This window comes from Chiloscyllium plagiosum, unplaced genomic scaffold (genome assembly GCF_037043375.1).
Source record: "Chiloscyllium plagiosum isolate Xiang-an unplaced genomic scaffold, Cpla_swu_hap1 HiC_scaffold_1, whole genome shotgun sequence".
Taxonomy (NCBI): Eukaryota; Metazoa; Chordata; class Chondrichthyes; order Orectolobiformes; family Hemiscylliidae; genus Chiloscyllium; species Chiloscyllium plagiosum.
In genome coordinates this window covers 82,311,464-82,332,486 of record NW_028270139.1, presented here as the reverse complement: position 1 = coordinate 82,332,486, position 21,023 = coordinate 82,311,464, and the positions used below count along the sequence as shown (strand labels likewise).

Here is a 21,023-nt window from a genome sequence, read left to right as displayed (position 1 = left end):
ATCCTCTGCACCCGATGTGGCCTCCTCTATATTGGGGAGACAGGCCGGCTACTTGCGGAGCGTTTCAGAGAACACCTCTGGGACACCCGGACCAACCAACCCAACCACCCTGTAGCTCAACATTTCAATTCCCCCTCCCACTCCACCAAGGATATGCAGGTCTTTGGACTCCTCCATCGTCAGACCACAACAAAACGACGGTTGGAGGAAGAACGCCTCATCTTCCGGCTAGGAACCCTCCAACCACAAGGGATGAACTCGGATTTCACCAGTTTCCTCATTTCCCCTCCCCCCCACCCTGTCTCAGTCAAATCCATCAAATTCAGCACCGCCTTCCTAACCTGAGATCTTCTTCCCGACCTCTCCGCCCCCACCCCAGTCTGACCTATCACCCTCACCTTGACCTCTTTCCACCTATCACATTTCCGACGCCCCTCCCCCAAGTCCCTCCTCCCTACCTTTTATCTTAGCCTGCTGGACAAACTTTCCTCATTCCTGAAGAAGGGCTTATGCCCGAAACGTCGATTCTCCTGTTCCCTGAATGCTGCCTGACCTGCTGCGCTTTTCCAGCAACACATTTCCAACCAGTACATAACAGGCCTGCCAGCAATAATTTCAGGGTATGCTGAGGATAAACTGCTGCTTCTCCTCCACCCCTCTCCCATTACACTAGACGTTGCTTAGCTAACAGAAGTACTGAGTGAACTTGACTCATTTTGCCTTCCTAACTATGGACAGAGACAGACAAAAACTTGGTCAGCACAGTCTTTATGGCCCTCCTGTCTGCCCTTAGAAGAGTTGATGAAAGGAAGGGTAGACTTTGCATAAATGACATCATAGCAATCACAAACCAGCTCTACTCTGGAGCTGTATCTTCCACCTGTATTCTGGAGAATTCCTCATATTGTCACAGTTATGTACCTGGACACCACCAGTGACCCTTGAGCTGAAAGCAGTCGTTCTAAATCTTCCTTCTGACACATATAACCTTTTCTCTACCAGCCTTATCCTCATTCCTTTGTCCTGCCTTTGATTATCCTGAAGTTATCCATTATCACTCTTGTTCAATTTTAGATTTCCAGAGTCATAGAGATAAACATCACTCAAACAGACCCTTCAGTCCAACTCGTCCATGCCAAACTGATATTCTAAATAAATCTAGTCCCATTTGGCCTTTCCCTCTAACCCTTCCTATTCATGTACCCATCCAGATGCCTTTAAATGTTGTAATTGTACCAGACTCCAACACTTCCATACACGCACCAGCCTTTGCGTGAAAAGATTGCCCCTCAGATCCCTCTTAAATCTTTCCCTTCTCACCCTAAACCTATACCCTCTAGTTTTAGACTTCCCCACCCCAGGGAAACAACATTATCCATTTACCCTATTGATGTCCCTCATGGTTTTACAAACCTCAGCCTCCGATGCTCCAGGGAAAATAGGTCCAGTCCGTTATGCCACCTCTTCTAGGGCAAAACCTCCAACTCTAACAACCATGTAAATCTTATTGGAATCCTTTAAAATTTCACAACATCCTTCCTATAGCAGACAGAACAGAATTATGCACAGTATCCCAATAATGACCGAACCAATGTCCTGTACAGCTGCAACATGACCTCCCAACTCTGAAACTCCATGCTCTGACCAATGAAGGCAAGTATACCAAACACCTTCTTCATTATCTTATTATCTGCAACTCCACTTTTAAAGAACAATGAACCTGCACTCCAAAGTCTCTTTTTTCAGCAACTCTCCCCAGGACCTAAGCATTAAGTGTGTAAGTTCTACCCTGATTTGCCTTTCCAAAATGCAGCACCTTATACATATCTCAATTAAACTCTATCTGCCACTCCTTGCCCCATTGGCCTATCTGATCAAGATCCAATTCTATTCTGAGGTAATCTTCTTTGCTGTCCACTACACCTCCAATTTTGGGGTCATCTGTAAAGTTTCTAACATAAATCCTGTTCCTCAGGATTCCATCCAACAACTTGCCCACCACCAATGTCAGGTTCACTGGTCTACAGTTCCCTGGCTTTGCTTTACCACCTTTCTTAAAGGTTAGCCAACCCTTAATCTTCCGGGACCTCACATGTAGCTATCAATGCTACAAATAGATTAGATTAGATTAGATTAGATTACAGTGTGGAAACAGGCCCTTCGGCCCAACAAGTCCACACCGCCCCGCCGAAGCGAAACCCACCCATACCCCTACATTTACCCCTTACCTAACACTACAGGTAATTTAGTATGGCCAATTCACCTGACCCTGCACATCTTTGGATTGTGGGAGGAAACCGGAGCACCCGGAGGAAACCCACGCAGACACGGGGAGAACGTGCAAACTCCACACAGTCAGTCGCCTGAGGCGGGAATTGAACCCGGGTCTCTGGCGCTGTGAGGCAGCAGTGCTAACCACTGTACCACCGTGCCGCCCACTATCTCAGCAAGGGGCTCAGCAATCACTTTTCTAGCTTCCCAGAGTTCTAGGGCACACCTCATCAAGACTGGGGGATTTATCCACCTTTATGCATTTTAAAACATCCAGCACCTTCTCTATAATATGGCATTTTTTCAAGGTGTAGCTATTTATTTCCCCACCTTCTCTATCTTCCATATCCTTCTCCACAATAAACACAGTAACTCCCCCATCTGCTGCCATTCTACATAGGTAGCCTTTATGATCTTTAAGGGGCACTGTTCTCTTCCTAGTTACCTTTTTGGTCTCAATGTAGTTATAAAATCCCTTTGGATTCTGCTTAACCCTTTTTGCCAAAGCTATCTCATGTCCTCTCCTGATTTCCCTCTTAAGTATACTCCTACTGCCTTAATACTCTTCAAAGGATTCATTTGATCTTTGTCTATACCTGACATATGGTTCTTTGATTCTTAAACAAAACCTCAAATTCTCTAGTCACCCACCATTCCCTACACCAATGAGCCTTGCCCTTCACCCTAACAAAACCATACTGTTTCTGGACTCTCATTTTTGAAGGTTTCCCATTTTCCAGCCAGCCCTTTATCTGCAAACATCTGCCCCCAATCAACCTTTGTAAAATAGTCACATTTGGTCTTTCTCTAATTTAGAACTTCAATGTTTAGATCCAGTATATCCTTTTCCATCACTATTTTAAAACTAATAGAATTATGGTCGCTGGCTCCAAAGTGACACCTCAATCACTTGCCTTGTCTTATTTCCCAAGAGTAGGTCAAGGCTTGCATCTTCTCCAGTAGGTATATCCACATAGAGTCATAGAGATGTACAGCATGGAAACAGATCCTTCAGTCCAACCAGTCCATGCCGACCAGATATCCCAACCCAATCTAGTCCCACCTGCCAGCACCGGTCACATATCCCTCCAAACCCTTCCTATTCATATACCCATCCAAATACATCTTAAATGTTGCAATTGTACCAGCCTCCAGCGCTTCCTCTGGCAGCTCATTCCATACATGTACCACCCTCTGCGTGAAAAAGTTACCCATTAGGTCTCTTTTATATCTTTCCCCTCTCACCTTAAACCTATGCCTTCTAGTTCTGGACTCGCCAACCCCAAAGAAAAGACTTTGCCTATTTACCCTATCCATGCTCCTCATAATTTTGTAAACCTCTATAAGGTCACCCCTCAACCTCCGACACTCCAGGGAAAACAGCCCCAGCCTGTTCAGCCTCTCCCTATAGCTCAAATCCTCCAACCCTGGCAACATCCTTGTAAATCTTTTCTGAACCCTTTCAAGTTTCACAACATCTTTCTGATAGGAAGGAGACCAGAACTGCACGCAATATTACTGAATCAGAAAATTTCCTTGTACACACTTAACAAATTCCTCTCCACCCAAGCCCTTAACACTACGTCATTCCCAGTCTATGTTTGGAAAGTTAAAATCCCCCATCATAACCACCTTATTATTTTTACAGATAACTGAGATCTTCTTAGAAATTTGTTTCTCAATTTCCCAATAAGGTGATCATTCCTTATTTCTCAGTTCCACCCAAATAGCTTCCCTGGACATATTCCCTGCAATATCCTCCTTAAGTAGTCATAATGTCATCCCTAATCAAAAATGCCACTCCCCCTCCCTGTACTCTTTCTATCATCTATACCCTGGAACATTAAGCTGCCAGTCCTGCCCTTTCCTGAGCCATATCTCTGCAATTGCTATGATATCCCAGTCCCATATTCCCAACCATGCCATGAGTTCATCTGTCTTACCTGTTAAGCCTCTTGCATTGAAATAAATGCAGTTTAATTTTCAATTAACCTACCTCCATGTTACCACAGATCTTGCCACCTTGAAGCTGACTCAAGTCGTATTAAGGAGAAAGTGAGGACTGCTGGAAGTCAGAGTGGAGAATGTGGTGCTGGAAAAGTACAGCAAGTTAGGCAGCATTGAGGAGCAGCAGAATCGACATTTCAGGCATAAGCCCTTCCTGAGGAATAATAATGAAGGGCTTATGCCGGAAACATTGATTCTCCTAATCCTCAGATACCATCTGACCTGTTGTGCTTTTCCAACACCACACCCTCAATCCAAGTCATATTCAACCCGCCTTCCATTACAGATAATTCTCAGGACTTCACAACTGGTCTTCCCGGACAAACCTTTCCATTCGCAGATCACTCCGCAATCATACTTGAACTCAATATACACATATTGGCCGACCACTTTCTTCCCTCTGTTCCAACAAAAGCCCACAATCCACCCTCCCCTTCTCAGCCAGCTATATCCTGTTCCACTTAGAAAGCCAGCAACATTCACCCTCTCTTTTTCAGATGTACCCCAATCTCCTTGTAATGCCAACACCCATTCTTAACACATCAAGATCTCCTCTCCTAATGTCTACAAAAGTTCCATGCGAAAAGAAAAGTAGGTCCTACTCAATTCAAATTTACCAGATCACTTTGCATCCTGCACATCACATTTAACCAGTCTGAATCTCAAGGCTTTGTTTCTCAGTCACTGCTCGGCTCATTCCAATTTAACATGGTGAAATTATCATTTAATGATATGCTTAACATACTAATAATTAAAATTGGGTTCCTGCCACTTGTTGTCCAGAAGCTCAATCCACCTCAAATATACCTCAACCTCAAATCTGTAATTTCATCCCACTACCCGATATTTCAGCCCTCACAAAATTAAGTGTGCTCGCCAGCCCTTGATTCCCACTGCCAATAGCAGTATAAGATTCCAGCCAATATCTTCACTGTTCCTCCTCTCTGGTGATATCAGCTTCATTCTTCTTTAGGAGAGTTTTGCAAAATACTCATTTGGAAGCTCCATCCTGCACACGGTCTTCTCAAGATTTTTGTTTTAGTCTTAATTGGCCCAATCTTTAATTAATTCCTTTTTGTCTTAAATAAAATAACTTTGCATGTATTTTATGGCACCATGAATATTTTCTCATACACTTTGCCCTTCTTACATTCTTTAACAGTCTTCCCTTGAACTGTGCTCGATTTTTGATTGTAATCTATACCTGACAATTATCAGAAAGTTAATTTTCTTTTGACCTTTACTTCTTTTTTCACTCAGAGTTTTGGCTTTGAATTCCTTACATTTCCTCCTTGTCAAGCGATGCTTACTTTTTATCCAAATAATCTTTTCCTTGACAGCCCCATTATTGCTCATCCACTGTTTTTGTGGCCCATCAGTTTCCAATTCACCTGTACTGGATCCCTTGATTATTTTTGCCCTCTTCCATTAATATTTTAAAAGTATTCATAGTATGATGATTAGCTATATGTTCTCCCACTGAAACACATTCCATTTGTCTTGTTTCATTAACCAGAACTAGATTCAGTGCTTCCTTCTATATTGGGATAGAAACACACTGTTAAATTCTCCTGTAAACATTTTACGAATTCTTCACAGTCCTTGCCTTTACTATTCCTCCACTGATTTATATTAGGATAACTGAAACCCTTTACAATTTTTAGACTTCGCTGAAATTTGTTTCCAGATTGTCTCTTCTGTCTTATGCTAACTTTATAGGCCTTTATTGTAAACAGTTAGCAATATAATAGCTCCTGTTCTGTTCCTTAAAGTGATCATAATTAAAATAATTTGAGAGCACAATATCCTTACCTCTTGGTTCATCTGTAGTAACAGATTCAATAAAGTCTCGTGGAGTCATATATAGCTGACCTTCATGCTCCAGTGATGTAAACAGCCTAAATCTTTGTTCTTGGGAAGAAACGTATAGTTCCACATCTTCAATATCAGATTCTTCTACTACATTCTGTAAGGCACAAAATCCATAAGATGAACTTTTCTTTTTATACTTTTCACGTTCTCGATACTGTTATTGCAATACACAAACATACAGAAATCTCTTTAGTATGAAATATAACTACACCTCTCTGGTTAGGTCACTTGACACTTCGGCCATAAAACTCTCCTTAAATATGAAAAAGAATCACAACTAACACTTTTGTACCCATTAAGGGAAAAGTACTATGGATGCTGTACATCAGAAATAAAAACAAAGTGCTGGAGAAACTCGGATCTGCCAGCATTGGTGAAACAGTCATATCAAACTCAAAATGTTAATTTTATTTCTCTCTTCACAGATAATCCTAGGCCTGCTTAGTTTCTATAACACTTTTTGTTTTACCGTTAGTACCCAACTTTAGGAATGAAATATACATGATTTCAGGGCACATGCTGAAAAACTGCAATACTTTTGAATACTAAACGAACATGGATATTTAAACATTAGAAGCATTTATAAAATTGAAAATTAAGGATGAGAAAAAGCAAACACATCAAAAGAGAAGATACAGCAAATGAGAGCTACAAATCAACACTCTGAAAATGCAAATTGGTTTACTATCACACATGTATGATCTTTGAGAAAAATAAAAAGCAGAAAATGATGGGGCTTCCAGTGCCATTACAGATGACACACCAACTGTATAAAGCAAGATTAGCCCAGAGCCAATTAAAAACTAGCTGAAGTCTGTTTCAAACACTGTGCAGCCAGTTAACACTATTCAAATCAAATGTCTTTTTATAAGTTCAAGAAGATTAAATACAATTCACACCCTCCAAAAAAAGATACTCATGCAATTAACTGATTACAACTGACTTGGTCACATGGTCAAAATGAAAAGTCTGCAATATGATCAGTTTAAAAGGCTTCTCCAAAATTCATTTGGAAAAATATTCTGGACTTCCTTTTTCTGCATTGAAGGAAATCCACAGCATTAAGCCAGATGCAGATTAGTACGACAAAGAGAGACAAATTATCCCTGCTTGATGGAGAAGATTCAGATTCTCCAAGTAATAAATATTTCAGTAGGCTCAATGAGCTGTTCCCTGCAAGAAATTGAAAATCTTTTATGTACAATGAGATGTGTACTTTGACAAGCCATTGAGCATAACTAAATAGCTACCAAGGAGGTAGCAATTAGATAATCAGCTCTGCACTGTCCAGTAGGTGATTGATAGCTTAAGGTTGATTAATCAAAAGCTTCTTCAGCAGCAATTAAAACCAGCCTGAGTACAGTTTTGCCACTACCAAGCAACTGACTGTTGGTGAACTTCAAATCATTACAAGAGTGATGAAAACGTTAACATACGTGAAGTAAATAGGGGATTATGAGAGACAGGAGTGACGTATTTAGAAGGGCAAGGACTGATTAGGGATAGTCAACATGGCTTTGTGCATGGAAAATTGTGTCTCTGACTTGGAGGTTTTTGAAGAAGTGATGAAGAAGATAGATGAAGGCAGAGTGGCAGACATTGTTGATATGGGCTTCAGCAAGGTGTTCAACAAGGTTCCACATGGTAGTCTGGTTCGCAAGGTTAGGTCACATGGAATCCAGGGAGGGGAGCAATTTGAATACAAAATTGGCTGAAATGTACGGAACAGAGGGTGGGCGTAGTGGGCTGCTTTTCAGATTGTGGCAGCCTGTCACTAGTGGCATGCAACAACATTGATGCTGGGTCATTTATATAGAAGGTATGATTAGTAAGCTTGCAGATGAAACCAATATTGTTGGTATAGTAGACAGCCAAGAAGATTATCTCAAAGTACAGAGTACAATGGGACCTTGACCAGATGGGCAAATGGGCCAAGGAGTGGCAGATGAAGTTTAATTTAGACAAATATGAGGTTCTACATTTTGGAAAGGCAAATAGGGCAGGACTTGTACACTTAATGGTAAGGTCCTGGGGAATGTTGCCGAACAAAGAGACCTTGGGGTGCAGGCTTAGTTAGTCAAAAGTGGAGTCACAGGTAGACAGGGTAAGTGAAAAACAGTGATTTGTTTGAATACTAAATGAATATTCATAGTTAAACAAGAGAGGCATGTGTGAAATTGAAATTTAAGGATGAGACAAATAAACCAACTACAGTAAAAAGAGAAAATTAAAGCAAATAAGAGCTACAAATCAACATTCTGATGTTGCAAATTGATTTAGTGTCACACAAATATGGCCTTTGAGAAAAATAAAAAGCAGAAAAAAAGCATCCCAAGCACTGATGATGTCGCCTAGCCAGGGGACGAAACGTTTGCAACAAAAACTTCCAGCTCGGCGAACAGAACCACAGCAGCAGAAAAAAAGTTGGGACTTCCGTGCCATTACAGATGACACATCAACTGTAAAAAGCAGGATTGCCCCAGAGCCAATTGAAAACTAGCCGAAGTATGGTTCGCATTAGGTACACATAATATGTCTTAGCTCATTTTTGTCTCAGTTTTGGACTAATTGAGATAAATGTCTGAAATATTGAGACTTCAATTACATTCATGAAGCTATTTCATGACAATTTTCCAGTAGGTGAGGCACAATATGCATTTTTTAAACTACCGTAGCTTCACAATTATATTTCACATGGAACTTGAATTATTTTAATGAAGTCATAGAGATGTACAGCATGGAACCAGACCCTTCGGTCCAACCTGTCCACACCAACCAGACATTCCAACCCAATCTAGTCCCACCTGCCAGCACCTGGCACATATTCCTCCAAACCCTTCCTATTCATATACCCATCCAAATGCCTCTTAAATGTTGCAATCACACCAGCCTCCACCACTTCCTCTGGCAGCTCATTCCATACACGTACCATCGTCTGCATGGAAAAAGTTGCCCCTTAGGTCTCTATTATATCTTTCCCCTCGCACCCTAAACCCATGCCCTCTAGTTCTGGATACACCGACCCCAGGAAAAAGACTTTGTCTATTTATCTTATCCATGTCCCTCATAATTCTGTAAACCTCTATAAGGTCACTCCTCAGCCTCCGACGCTCCAGGGAAAACAGCCCCAGCCTGTTCAGCTCTCTCCATAGATCAAATCCTCCAACCCTAGCAACATCCTTGTTAATCTTTTCTGAACCCTTTCAAGTTTCACAACATCTTTATGATAGGAAGGAGACCAGAAATGCACGCAATATTCCAAAAGTGGCCTAATCAATGTCCTGTACAGCCGCAACATGACCTCCTAACTCCTGTACTCAATACTCTGACCAATAAATAAAAGCATATCAAACTATCCTATCTACCTGTGACTCCACTTTCAAGGAGCTATAAACCTGCCCTCCAAGGTCTCTTTTTTTTATTTCAAAAATATACTTTATTCATAAATACTTTGATCTATACAACTGGACATGTCATACATATGTACACATTCCATTTCTTTGCTTATCAAAACAGAGTAATCATTCTTATTTACAGGTTGGTGCGATTACATTGAGCTGAGGCGCCAGCAGAGCCCAAATGACTGCGTGGGCCCCCTGTTCTTCTTAGGCAGGCAGATGTTACACGGTGGTCTTTTCCCACCGCGACTTGGCGGCAGCTGCCCCAAGCTTCAGCGTGTCCCTCAACACGTAGTCCTGGAATGTGCCAGTCTGCAACACTCAGTCGGGGTCAACTCCTTCAGCTGGAAGATCAACAGGTTTTGAACCACCCAGAGAGCATCCTTCACCGAGTTGATGATCCTCCAGACGCAGTTGATGTTCGTCTCGGTGTGCGTCCCGGGGAACAGGCCGTAGAGCACGGAGTCCCGCGTCACAGCGCTGCTCGGGATGAACCTCGACAAACACCACTGCATTCCTCTCCAGACTTCCTCTGCATAGGCACATTCCAGAATGAGGTGTGCGACAGTCTCGTCCCCCCTGCAGCCGCTTCTAGGGCAGCGTGCGGTGCGGCAGAGAGTCCGGGCGTACATAAAGGATCTCACAGGCAGAGCCCTTCTCACCACCAGCCAAGCCATGTCTTGGTGCTTGTTGGAAAGTTCTGGCGATGAGGCATTCTGCCAAATGGCTTTGACAGTCTGCTCAGGGAACCGCTCGAAAGGATCCGCCCTCTCCTTTTCCCGAAGGGTCTCAAGGACACTACGTGCTGACCACTTCCTGATGGACTTGTGGTCAAAGGTGTTTTTCTTCATAAATTTCTCCACCAAGGACAGGTGATACGGAACGGTCCAACTACTCGGAGCGTTCTGCGGCAGCGAGGCCAGGCCCATCCTTCGCAACACCGGGGACAGGTAGAACCTTAGTATGTAGTGACAAGGTCTCTTTGTTCAGCAACACTCCCAAGGACCTCACCATTAAGTGTATAAGTCCTGCTAAGATTTGCTTTCCCAAAAAGCAGCACCTCACATTTATGTGAATTAAACTCCATCTGTCACTTCTCGGCCCATTGGCCCATCTGATCAAGATCCTGTTGTATTCTGATATAACCTTCTTCGCTGTCCACTACACCTCCAATTTTGGTGTCATCTGCAAACTTACTAACTGTATCTCATATATTCGCATCCAAATCATTTATGTAAATGACAAAAAGTAGAGGATCCAGCACCAATCCTTGTGGCATTCCACTGGTCACAGGCCTCCAGTCTGAAATACAACCCTCTACCACCACCACCTTGTGTTCCACCTTTCAGCCACTTCTGTATCCAAATGGCTAGTTCTCCTTGCATTCCGTGAGATCTAACCTTGCTAACCATTCTCCCATGGGAAATCTTGTCAAACTCCTTACTGAAGTTCATATAGATCACATCTACCGCTCTGCCCTCATCAATCCTCTTTGTTACTTCCTCAAAAAACTCAATCAAGTTTGAGAGACATGATTTCCCATGCACAAAGCCATGTTGACTATCCCAAATCAGTCCTAGCTTTTCCAAATACATGTACATCCTGTCCCACAGGATTCCCTCCAACAACTTGCCCACTACCAACATCAGGCCCACTGGTCTATAGTTCCCTGGCTTGTCCTTACTACCCTTTTTAAAGATTGGCACCACATTAGCCAACCTCCAGTCTGCAAGCACCTCACCTGTGACTATTGATGATACAAATATCTCAACAAGAGGCCCAGCAATCACTTCTCTAGCTTCCCACAGAGTTCTAGTGTACACATGATCAGGTCCTGGGGATTTATTCACCTTTATGCGTTTCAAGACATCCAGCACTTCCTCTTCTGTAATATGGACATTTTGCAAGGTGTCACCATCTAGTTTGCTACTTTCTATATCTTCCACATCCTTTTCCACAGTAAATACTGGTGCAGAATACTTGTTTAGTATCACCCTAATTTTCTGTGGCTCCACACAAAGGTCGCCTTGCTGATCTTTGAGGGGCTCCATTCTCTCTCTAATTATTCTTTTGTCCTTAATGTATTTGCTTAATTCTGTTTGTCAAAGCTATCTCATGTCCCCTTTTTGCACTCCTGATTTCCCTCTTAAGTACACTCCTACTTCCTTTATACTCTAAGGATTCACTCGATCTATCTTGTCTATACCTTACATATGTTTCCTTCTTTTTCTTAACCAAACCCTCAATTTCTTTAGTCATCCAGCATTCCTTATACCTACCAACCTTTCCTTTCACCTTATCATGAATATATCTTCTCTAGATTCTCGTTATCTGATTCCTGAAGGCTTCCCGTTTTCCAGCTGTCCCTTTACCTGCAAACATCTGCCTCCAGTCAGCTTTTGAGAGTTCTTGCCTAATACCATCAAAATTGGCCTTTCTCCAATTTAGAACTTCAACTTTTAGATCTGATCTATCTTTTCCCATCACTATTTTAAATCTAATTGAAATATGGTCACTGGCCCCAAAGTGCTCCCCCACTGACACGTCAGTCACACGCCCTGCCTTATTTCCCAAGAGTAGGTCAAGTTTTGCACCTTCTCTTTGCACATCCACATACTGAATCAGAAAATTGTCTTGTACACACTTAACATCTAAACCCTTAACACTATGGCAGTCCCAATCTATGTTCGGAAAGTTAAAGTCCCCAACCATAATCACCTTATTATTTTTACAGATAGCAGAGATCTCCTTACAAATTTGTTTCTCAATTTCCCCCTGACTATTAGGGGGTCTATAATTCTATCCCAATAAGGTGATCACCCTTTCTTATTTCTCAGTTTCACCTAAATAACATCCCTGGACGTATTTCCAGGAATATCCTCACTCAGCACAGCTGTAATGCTATCCCTTATCAAAAACGCCATTTCCCCTCCTCTCTTTCTATCTTTCCTGTAGCATTTGTATCCTGGAACATTAAGCTGCCAGTCCTGCCTATCCTTGAGCCTTGTTTCTGTAATTGATACGATATCCCAGTCCCATGTTCCTAACCATGCCCTGAGTTCATCTGCCTTCCCTGTTAGGCTCCTTACATTGAAATAAATGCAGTTTAATTTATTAGTCCTGCCTTGTCCCTGCCTGCCCTGTTTGACTCTCTTCTGTTCTCAACTGTACCAGTCTTAGATTGATCTCTTGCCTCACTATCTCCCTGGGCTCCCCCCTCCACACACCTTACTAGCTTAAATCCTCCCGAGCAGCTCTAGCAAATCTCCTTACCAGTCCCCTTCCAATTTAGGTGCAATGCTTCTTGTACAGGTCACTTCTACCCCAAAAGAGATTCCAATGGTCCAAAAATGTGAATCCTTTTCCCATACACTAGCTCCACAGCCATGCCATCATCTGCTCTATCCTCCTATTCCTGCCCTCACTAGCTCATAGCACCGGATGTAATCAGATATTACTACTCTCGAGGACCTCTTTTTTAAATTCCTGCCTAACTCTCTGTAATCTCCCTTCAGAATCTCAACCTTTTCCCTTCCTATGTCATTGGTTCCAATATGGACAATGACCTCTTGCTGGCCCCTTTCCCCCTTGAGATCATTCTGCACCCTTTCTAAGACATCCTTAATTCTGGCACCAGGAAAGAAACGCACCATTCTGATTTCCCGCTGCTGGCCACATAAATGTCTGTCTGTACCTTGGATTAGAGAGTCCCCTAACACAATTGATCTCTTGGAACCCGATGTACCCCCTTATTGCATTACAGCCAATGTCCTCAATACCAGAAATTTGTCTGTTCATGACGAACAATGATATGTCAAAGTCAGCATGATATTTGACTGCAAGACGAACTTGGAGATTATGCTATTTCTGCAATATTATTGGTTGTGGACTGCTGTGACAGACACCAGAGGCTGGAGGGTGCTGCTGAAAATAAACTTGATGAATTACTGCAGTACACCCTGTATTTACATGCCTTTACAGCCAAAATACGTCTCCAATTTACCTGTTTTATGGATTAAGGTTAACAGAAAATGCTGACCAGATATCTGTACTTAACAAAAAATGACTATATATCACAGAAATCAATTCTAACCACAGGCAAACAAATATGAATTATTAACGTAACCCTACTAGCTCAAGTTCTATCGCCTTTCTAAACTCCTGCATAGACATGCAGATAGACCAAACAAGTTATGGTATCAAGGGACAAGAAAATACAGGGGAAACAGTTCAATGCCACTAGTCGACAGAATTTGATGCCATCTCCCTTTCTTATTCCAAGATCTTCTGATCTCCAATGTCCTTATTTCCAGATCCTTTCAGTTCTTTGCTGACGACATAGCAGTGGTCATAATAATTGCTCTGGTTAAAGACAACAGAGAGCGCAAGAGAGGGAGAGAGAGAGGGACAGAGAGAGAGGGACAGAGAGAGAGGGACAGAGAGAGAGGGACAGAGAGAGAGGGACAGAGAGAGAGGGACAGAGAGAGAGGGACAGAGAGAGAGGGACAGAGAGAGAGGGACAGAGAGAGAGGGACAGAGAGAGAGGGACAGAGAGAGAGGGACAGAGAGAGAGGGACAGAGAGAGAGGGAGAGAGAGAGAGAGGGAGAGAGAGAGAGGGAGAGAGAGAGAGGGAGAGAGAGAGAGAGAGAGGGAGAGAGCGCGCGCACGCGCTGGTGTCTCTTGTAATCTAGAGACCTTCTGCCTATGCCTGAAATGTCGATTCTCCTGCTCCTCGGATACTGCCTGACCTGCTGTGCTTTTCCAGCAACACAGTCTCGACTCTGATCTCCAGCATCTGCAGCCCTCACTTTCTGCCTCTGTATTATTCACACACAAGATGCCAGAGTTGATGATTATGCTGATGACTTCTGGCCTCCACAACTGCCCAGATAGGATAAACCAAGCAACAACCCGTCTCTGGGTGAAACATACCCTGCACGCTCATTCAAAGTGCTGTATCACCTCGGACATCTTCTCCCACTGCTTGATCAAAGCAATATTACAAACACAACTCAATGAATTCCAGTAATTTGTTTTTACAGTCATCCTTTTCCCACTTAGGTCCACAATTCAACAAGAAGAAAAATAAAAAAGGTATGTTCTTTGCAATTTAAACCATCTGGATGGTAAAGAGACTGTGAAATCAGGACATGAGCCACATTTTGCAGAGAGCAGTTTGGAATTGAGGGAGCTGAAGAAATACTAGGCAAAAGAAAAGCTTTTGCTCATGTTATGCACTGAGAGGACATAATTACATAACTTAACAGGTTACTTTTGTTACATTGAAGGCTTGTGTGCCTGAGCTCAAATATTGTCAAGTCACCATTGTATTGTCACTATAGGAGTGAGATAACTGGTGCTGGTCACTTATATCGCGAGGGTCACCAAGCCTCAGGCAAGGGGAGAGGTTAAGAGGTCCTTCATGAAAACCGCAGCTGGTGTGGGAATTGAATCCATGCAGTTGGTGTGACTCCACATCACAAACTAGCCATCCAAACAACTGAGCTCAATGATCCCACCTCATTCTTGTCAATGTAATCTATTGGGTATTGCTCAAATTGTATGAACTTTATGTTTAGTTGAGAGCCAACAACAGAAATATCTAAAAGGAGCAGAAGCAACAGTAGCTTTCTCCTCACTGCTCATCTTTCCAGGGAACAGAGCGGGTAAACAAAACAGTGTAGTTCACAGGAAGTCGTGTTGTATTAGGTAATGGTTCTAATGGAGTTAATGTTCATGTGACACTGGCTCTATCCAATCTACTAATGTCACATAATCTGTGTAGACATCTGTATTCTACACTGGCTTTTGGAGGTAGCAGATGCTTATCAGTTCCCTAAATTCCTAGTAACTTTGTTTTTCATATATCCTAGCAGAGATACTCTGCTCTCTTGTCCTATTTTCTGAATAGGAAATTTATAAGCAATCTTCCACATAAATCAAGGAAATGTCAAATATCACAGTCATATTGGAAAGCCGAGTTGCCTGGGTGGGAGTGGAAGGTTGGGTTCAAAATTGAACCTTGAGACTATAACAACTGAGAACTGCAAGAATCCAAAGCCATTACACTCAGTTGCTTCTTATGGTCACCTAGAATAATCAGGACATTTGTCCATTGGCAGGACATGCTCATGAGAACATTTACTTCTATATTATCTTTACTGTAACAAAACATTTTAAGACAACTGACATGAGATTTATAAAGCAAAATATGCCAATCAGCCACAAAAAGATGGTATTGGGGCAGATGACCAAAAAGGCATGCTATAAGGAATGTTTTAATGAAGAGAATAGAATGATTTAGGGAAAGAGTTCAAAGTTTATGGCCTAGATTGCTGAAGGCATGACCACTAATTAAATTAGCAAGGTTCAAGAATTCTAAATTTGTTGAGTGAATCGGAAGGAATCATGCATTTTATTTCAAATGTTGATTACCCAGTCATGTCCACCATTACTTTCCAACTGCCAAACGAACATGAGTTTGGAGGAGAATGGTATGACCAGAGTAAAAAATGAACAAAAGGTGCAAATGAAATGGAGATCACTGCCTGCTGAATTTCATGTTTTAGGCATGGGCAGTAGATTTAGCATTGTGTCAACAAGCTTCACATATTTGGGTTAGCTGAAATGAGCCAGGATGAATTTGTTGCAGACTTCCCTGGCAGCTAGATGAATCGTTGCAGGCATCCTTCAGATAATGAGCTCTCAGAATCTCAGAAATACTACAGTGCCAAAGGTGAAAACTCAGCTCATTGTGTTTGGTATCTTTGAATGAGCATTTCACGCTTGCTATTAGCCAGCCTTTGCATTTTGTTCTTTTTCAGATGAGTGTCTATTCTCCCTTTTAAAGAATAGCAGGACAGGTGATGTAGCATTGATTAAGCACACTGAGCTCTTCGCTGCTAGTTAGGTGCAGAGCAAACTCATTTGCAGCAAGTGCTTGACATTTAAGCAGTTTCAGTTCAAAGTCTATTAGCCAGATATTAAACTGCAGACATATTACAGACAAACGACAACATATTGCAAATGAGAAAGATTGCCTGGATTCTTTATACCAGGAGGTACATAGACCTTTTAGCATTCAGTGGTCTGAAATGGTCAATATTAAGAGACACAAGAGTCTGACTGCCAGGGAAATAGGTGAGCTGACTCAGAGGACAGGAGGTCAGGAGTATAAGAGCCTTACCCTTTGCAATTATTCAACAAGTCTAATGTCCTTCCACCTTGTGTGAATGAAACTGCAAAGTAGATGAGTTCTCTGACTATGGTACCATTCAAAAGAGGCAAAAAGATGGAATATAATGAAAATAGCTACCTTCTAGGAGGAGGTCTGACACTGTCCTCTGCAGTAAAGACTCAAATCCAGATAGCTGTGTTGCCTGCCCACGTTCAGGGTGTCAGAGGAACTTGCAGTGGGAGGGGAAGGACCCAGTTAACATGGGGTGACAATGTTGTCACTTTAACAAGGTTAAGTTGCTGTGTCGGGTCAGTTAAGTTTTCCAATAGTTAAGTTATTCTAAATTCCATTTTCTTTTGTTCATGTTTCAACTATAGTATCTAAATAAATTCTGTTTTGCTTAAAGTTGAGTGGTTTGACCAGCTGCATCACACCTAGAATATCCACTCACATCTGCCTTTAAAATAAGAAAAAGCTGGAATCAAGGCTACCTTTTTAAAATATTTTGAGGGGGTCTGCTCTGGTCCATAAACATGTGATTCATGCAGGTACCAGCAGAACCACCACCTTTGTGAGGTGGATGAGATAGGTGCTACATTGAGCAGAACTTCATAGATTGTTACCTCTAGATTATTATTTGAGCCATGTGCAAATTGGAATAGCAGAAATCAGATTAGGGAGATGAATAAGTGGCTCAAAGAGTAGAGCGAGAGAAGTGGCTTCCGGTTCGTAGGGGCTCTAGCATTAGTACCAGAGAAAGTACGATCTATGCTAATAGGATGATCCCCACTTGAACAGTGATTGAGATGGTGTTCTTGCCAACAGCATAACTCCGGAAGTAGAGAGGATTTTAAACTAATTAGTGTGGGTAAGAGATCAAATATGGTCAGATGTGGTAAATCAAAGAGTCAAGGTCAGAGAGAAATATATTAATAATCAAATTATCATTTCCTGTAATCAAACTTAAACAGACCATAACAGGGAGGGGCAGGAAGTATGAATCCAAGAGTTGACCTACAGTTAGGGCTGGAACTTACTAAAAGGATAAAAGTATAAAACTAAAGGATCTGTTTCTGAATGCACATAGATCAACATAGAATGAACAGATAAACACAGCAAATAGAAATAGTTATAACCGGATAGCGATTACAGGACAAAGTTTAGATTAGATTAGATTACTTTACAGTGTGGAAACAGGCCCTTCGGCCCAACAAGTCCACACCGACCCGCCGAAGCGCACCCACCCAGACCCATTCCCCTACATTTACCCCTGCACTTAACACTACAGGCAATTTAGCGTGACCAATTCACCTAATCTGCACATTTTTGGAGTGTGGGAGGAAACCGGAGCACCCGGAGGAAACCCACGCAGACACGGGGAGAATGTGCAAACTCCACACAGTCAGTCGTCTGAGGCGGGAATTGAACCCGGGTCTCTGGCGCTGTGAGGCAGCAGTGCTAACCACTGTGCCACCGTGCCGCCCAGTTGTGGGATAACATGGTTTGGGAAGGCTGCCCAACATTTAGGAAGTACAGCTGTCTAGGAAAAAAATGGAACAATGGTGCTGTTAGTTAATGATGTTAGTAGCACAATATAGAGAATGATCCAACTTCAGGAAAACACAGCATGGAAAGAGTTTGGGTAGATATGAGAAATTATAAAGGCAAGAAGTCACCTGGGGGAGTGTACAGAACCCCTACCAGTAACCACATGGCAGAGTGGTGCAGAAAGAAGAATTTGAGAGAGTTTGTCAGAGAGGCACAGTAATAATCACTGGAAATTTTAATCTGCATACAAACTGTAAAAGTCAAATGGATAAAGACAGCCTAGATGAGTTCATCGAACATTTTTGGGATAGTTTCTTAAAACGGCATGGTCTGGAGCCAACCAGAGAGCAGATTACAGTAGGCATTGTAATACGTAACAAGGTAGGACTTAATGATATCATATTGAAGGCATACCTAAGTTATAGTGACTATAATGTTATGTTTAGACTGAGGAAGAGAGATTAGTGGGTAAAACACTAGTTTTTGAATTTAAGTAAGGGCATGAAGGCAGAGTGGCTAAAGTTAATTGGCAAATTAGCCTAAAGGCATGATAACCCAGATGCAGTGCCCAACATTGAGGGAAGTTGCAGAGTACACAGAATGCAAAAAGGAAGACAAAATTCCAAGGTACAGACCTACCATCCACTGTTAAGTAGAAATTTTCAATATTAAACAATATTAAACTTAAAGAAAAAACATACAATTATGCAAATATGGGTGACAAGTTGGAAGATTGGACAGAATATAATAAACAGCAAACTGATCAAAAAAGAAGAGGGAAAATTGAGTATAAGAGAAAGCTAGATAGAAATAAGTGATAGTAAGCATTTCTATACTTTAAAAATAATTTAAAGTGAACTTTGGTCATTAAAAAGGCAACCTAGAGAACTGATAATGGGAAATAAAGAAAACGATGATGAATTGAATAGGTAATTTACATGGCAGAAGCGGTGATAAATCAGAAATGGATGGTTGGGAGGAATAATCACCAGAGATGTCATACTGAATTGCCAGAGCTGTGGGCTATCAGACTTGATCTTACGGTCTTAAAATACGACATTGATTTTAAATTTTAAATTCTAAATTTTCCAAAATTCCCATGATTCAGAGATGACCCCATTAGATGAAAAGTAGCAAATACAATGCCTTTATTCAAAAACAGTGCGGGTAACAGTATGCAGGAAACTAAAGGCCAATTAATTAAATATCCATCATTGAAATATGTTTCAAGCTATTATCAAAGAGGTCACAGCAAAGTATTTAAATAAGTTCAAGGTAATCAGTGTCAGCTTGGTCTTGTAAGGGAAATCATGTTTGACAACTCCACTGGAGATCTTTGATGACAGTGCAAATACTGTAGATAAAGGAGAATCCATTGAATGGATTGTACCTAATTTCCAAAAGACATTATTGTGAAAGACAAAAGCTCAGTGTAGGGAGCAGCATATTGATAGATAGAAAATTGACTAGCTAACAGAGAGACTAAATATGTAAGTTAGCTCACTGAGCTGAAAGATGTATTTTTAGATGTTTCGTCACCATATTAGGTTACATCAGTGAGTGTCTCTGGTGAAGCGCTGGTGGTATATTCCACCTCTCTATTTATAGTCTTGGTTTCTTAAGATGGGTGATAGAGAGGCAGGATATACCACCAGCGCTTCACCAGAGACTCTCACTGATGATGTTACCTAGTATGGTGATGAAACGCCTGAATACAAATCTTCCAGCTCAGTGAGCTAACTTACATACTTATAATCAACCTGAGCTACAAATCTTCTCAAAAATGGATAAGGTGAGACTTTTCCATGTTGGCCAGATGGAACAAGTAGTGTGCCACAGGGATTGACTCTGGGACCTCAAATGCTTACAATTTAATAAATAATAGAAAATAAGGGAAGAAAGACATGGGTTACCAATTTGTTGATGTCAAAACATAGGCAAGAAAATTGTGAAGAGGATAAAGAGGCTACAAAATATAAGTAGGTTGACAGTGGACAAAGATGTGGAAAACATCCATCCATATAAGCAGTGGTAAGAAATATTAAGAGGAAGACAACAGGGGTAGGAATAGTCTTTCAGCTGCCTAACAGTAGGTATTTGGTAGGAGTGACATTAAATGAGGGCACACAAAAGTTATAATACATTAATCATGGGATCTTCTTGTAGACGGGAATAGGCAGATTGGCAGAGATAGCCAGAAGGAAGAATACAGTGTGATCGGTATTGTTTCCTAGAAACATGTGTTGTGGATCCAACTAGTGAACAGGCTATTTTGGAACACGACATAGAGTCATAGAGATGTACAGCATGGAAATAGACCCTTCGGTCCAACCAGTCCATGCTGACCAGATATCCCAACTCAATCTAGTCCCACCTGCCAGCACCTAGCCCATATACCTTCAAACCCTTCCTATTCATATACCCATCCAAATGCCTCTTAAATATTGCAATTGTACCAGCCTCCACCACATCTTCTGGCAGCTCATTCCATACACGTACCACCCTCTGCGTGAAAAAGTTGCCCCTTAGGTCTCTTTTATATCTTTCCCTTCTCACCCTAAACCTATGCCCTCTAGTTCTGGACTCCCCGAACCCAGGGAAAAGACTTTGTCTGTTTATCCTATCCATGCCCCTCATAATTTTCTAAACCTCTATATGGTCACCCCTCAGCCTCTGACGCTTCAGGGAAAACAGCCCCAGCCTGTTCAACCTCTCCCTATAACTTAAATCCTCCAACCCTGGCAACATC

At 41.8% G+C, this 21,023-nt stretch overlaps 1 protein-coding gene across 5 annotated transcripts in view; it reads right to left on the bottom strand.

Moving 5' to 3' along the window:
• Positions 1–21,023, bottom strand: part of micu3a (mitochondrial calcium uptake 3a) — a 199,741-nt gene that overhangs the window by 155,942 nt on the left and 22,776 nt on the right. For all 5 annotated transcript variants that reach the window (XM_043690223.2, XM_043690241.2, XM_043690233.2 and 2 more), the window contains exon 2: positions 6,091–6,244. In XM_043690223.2, coding sequence (XP_043546158.2) covers positions 6,091–6,244 — 154 coding nt within the window. The remainder of the gene's footprint in view (positions 1–6,090; positions 6,245–21,023) is intronic.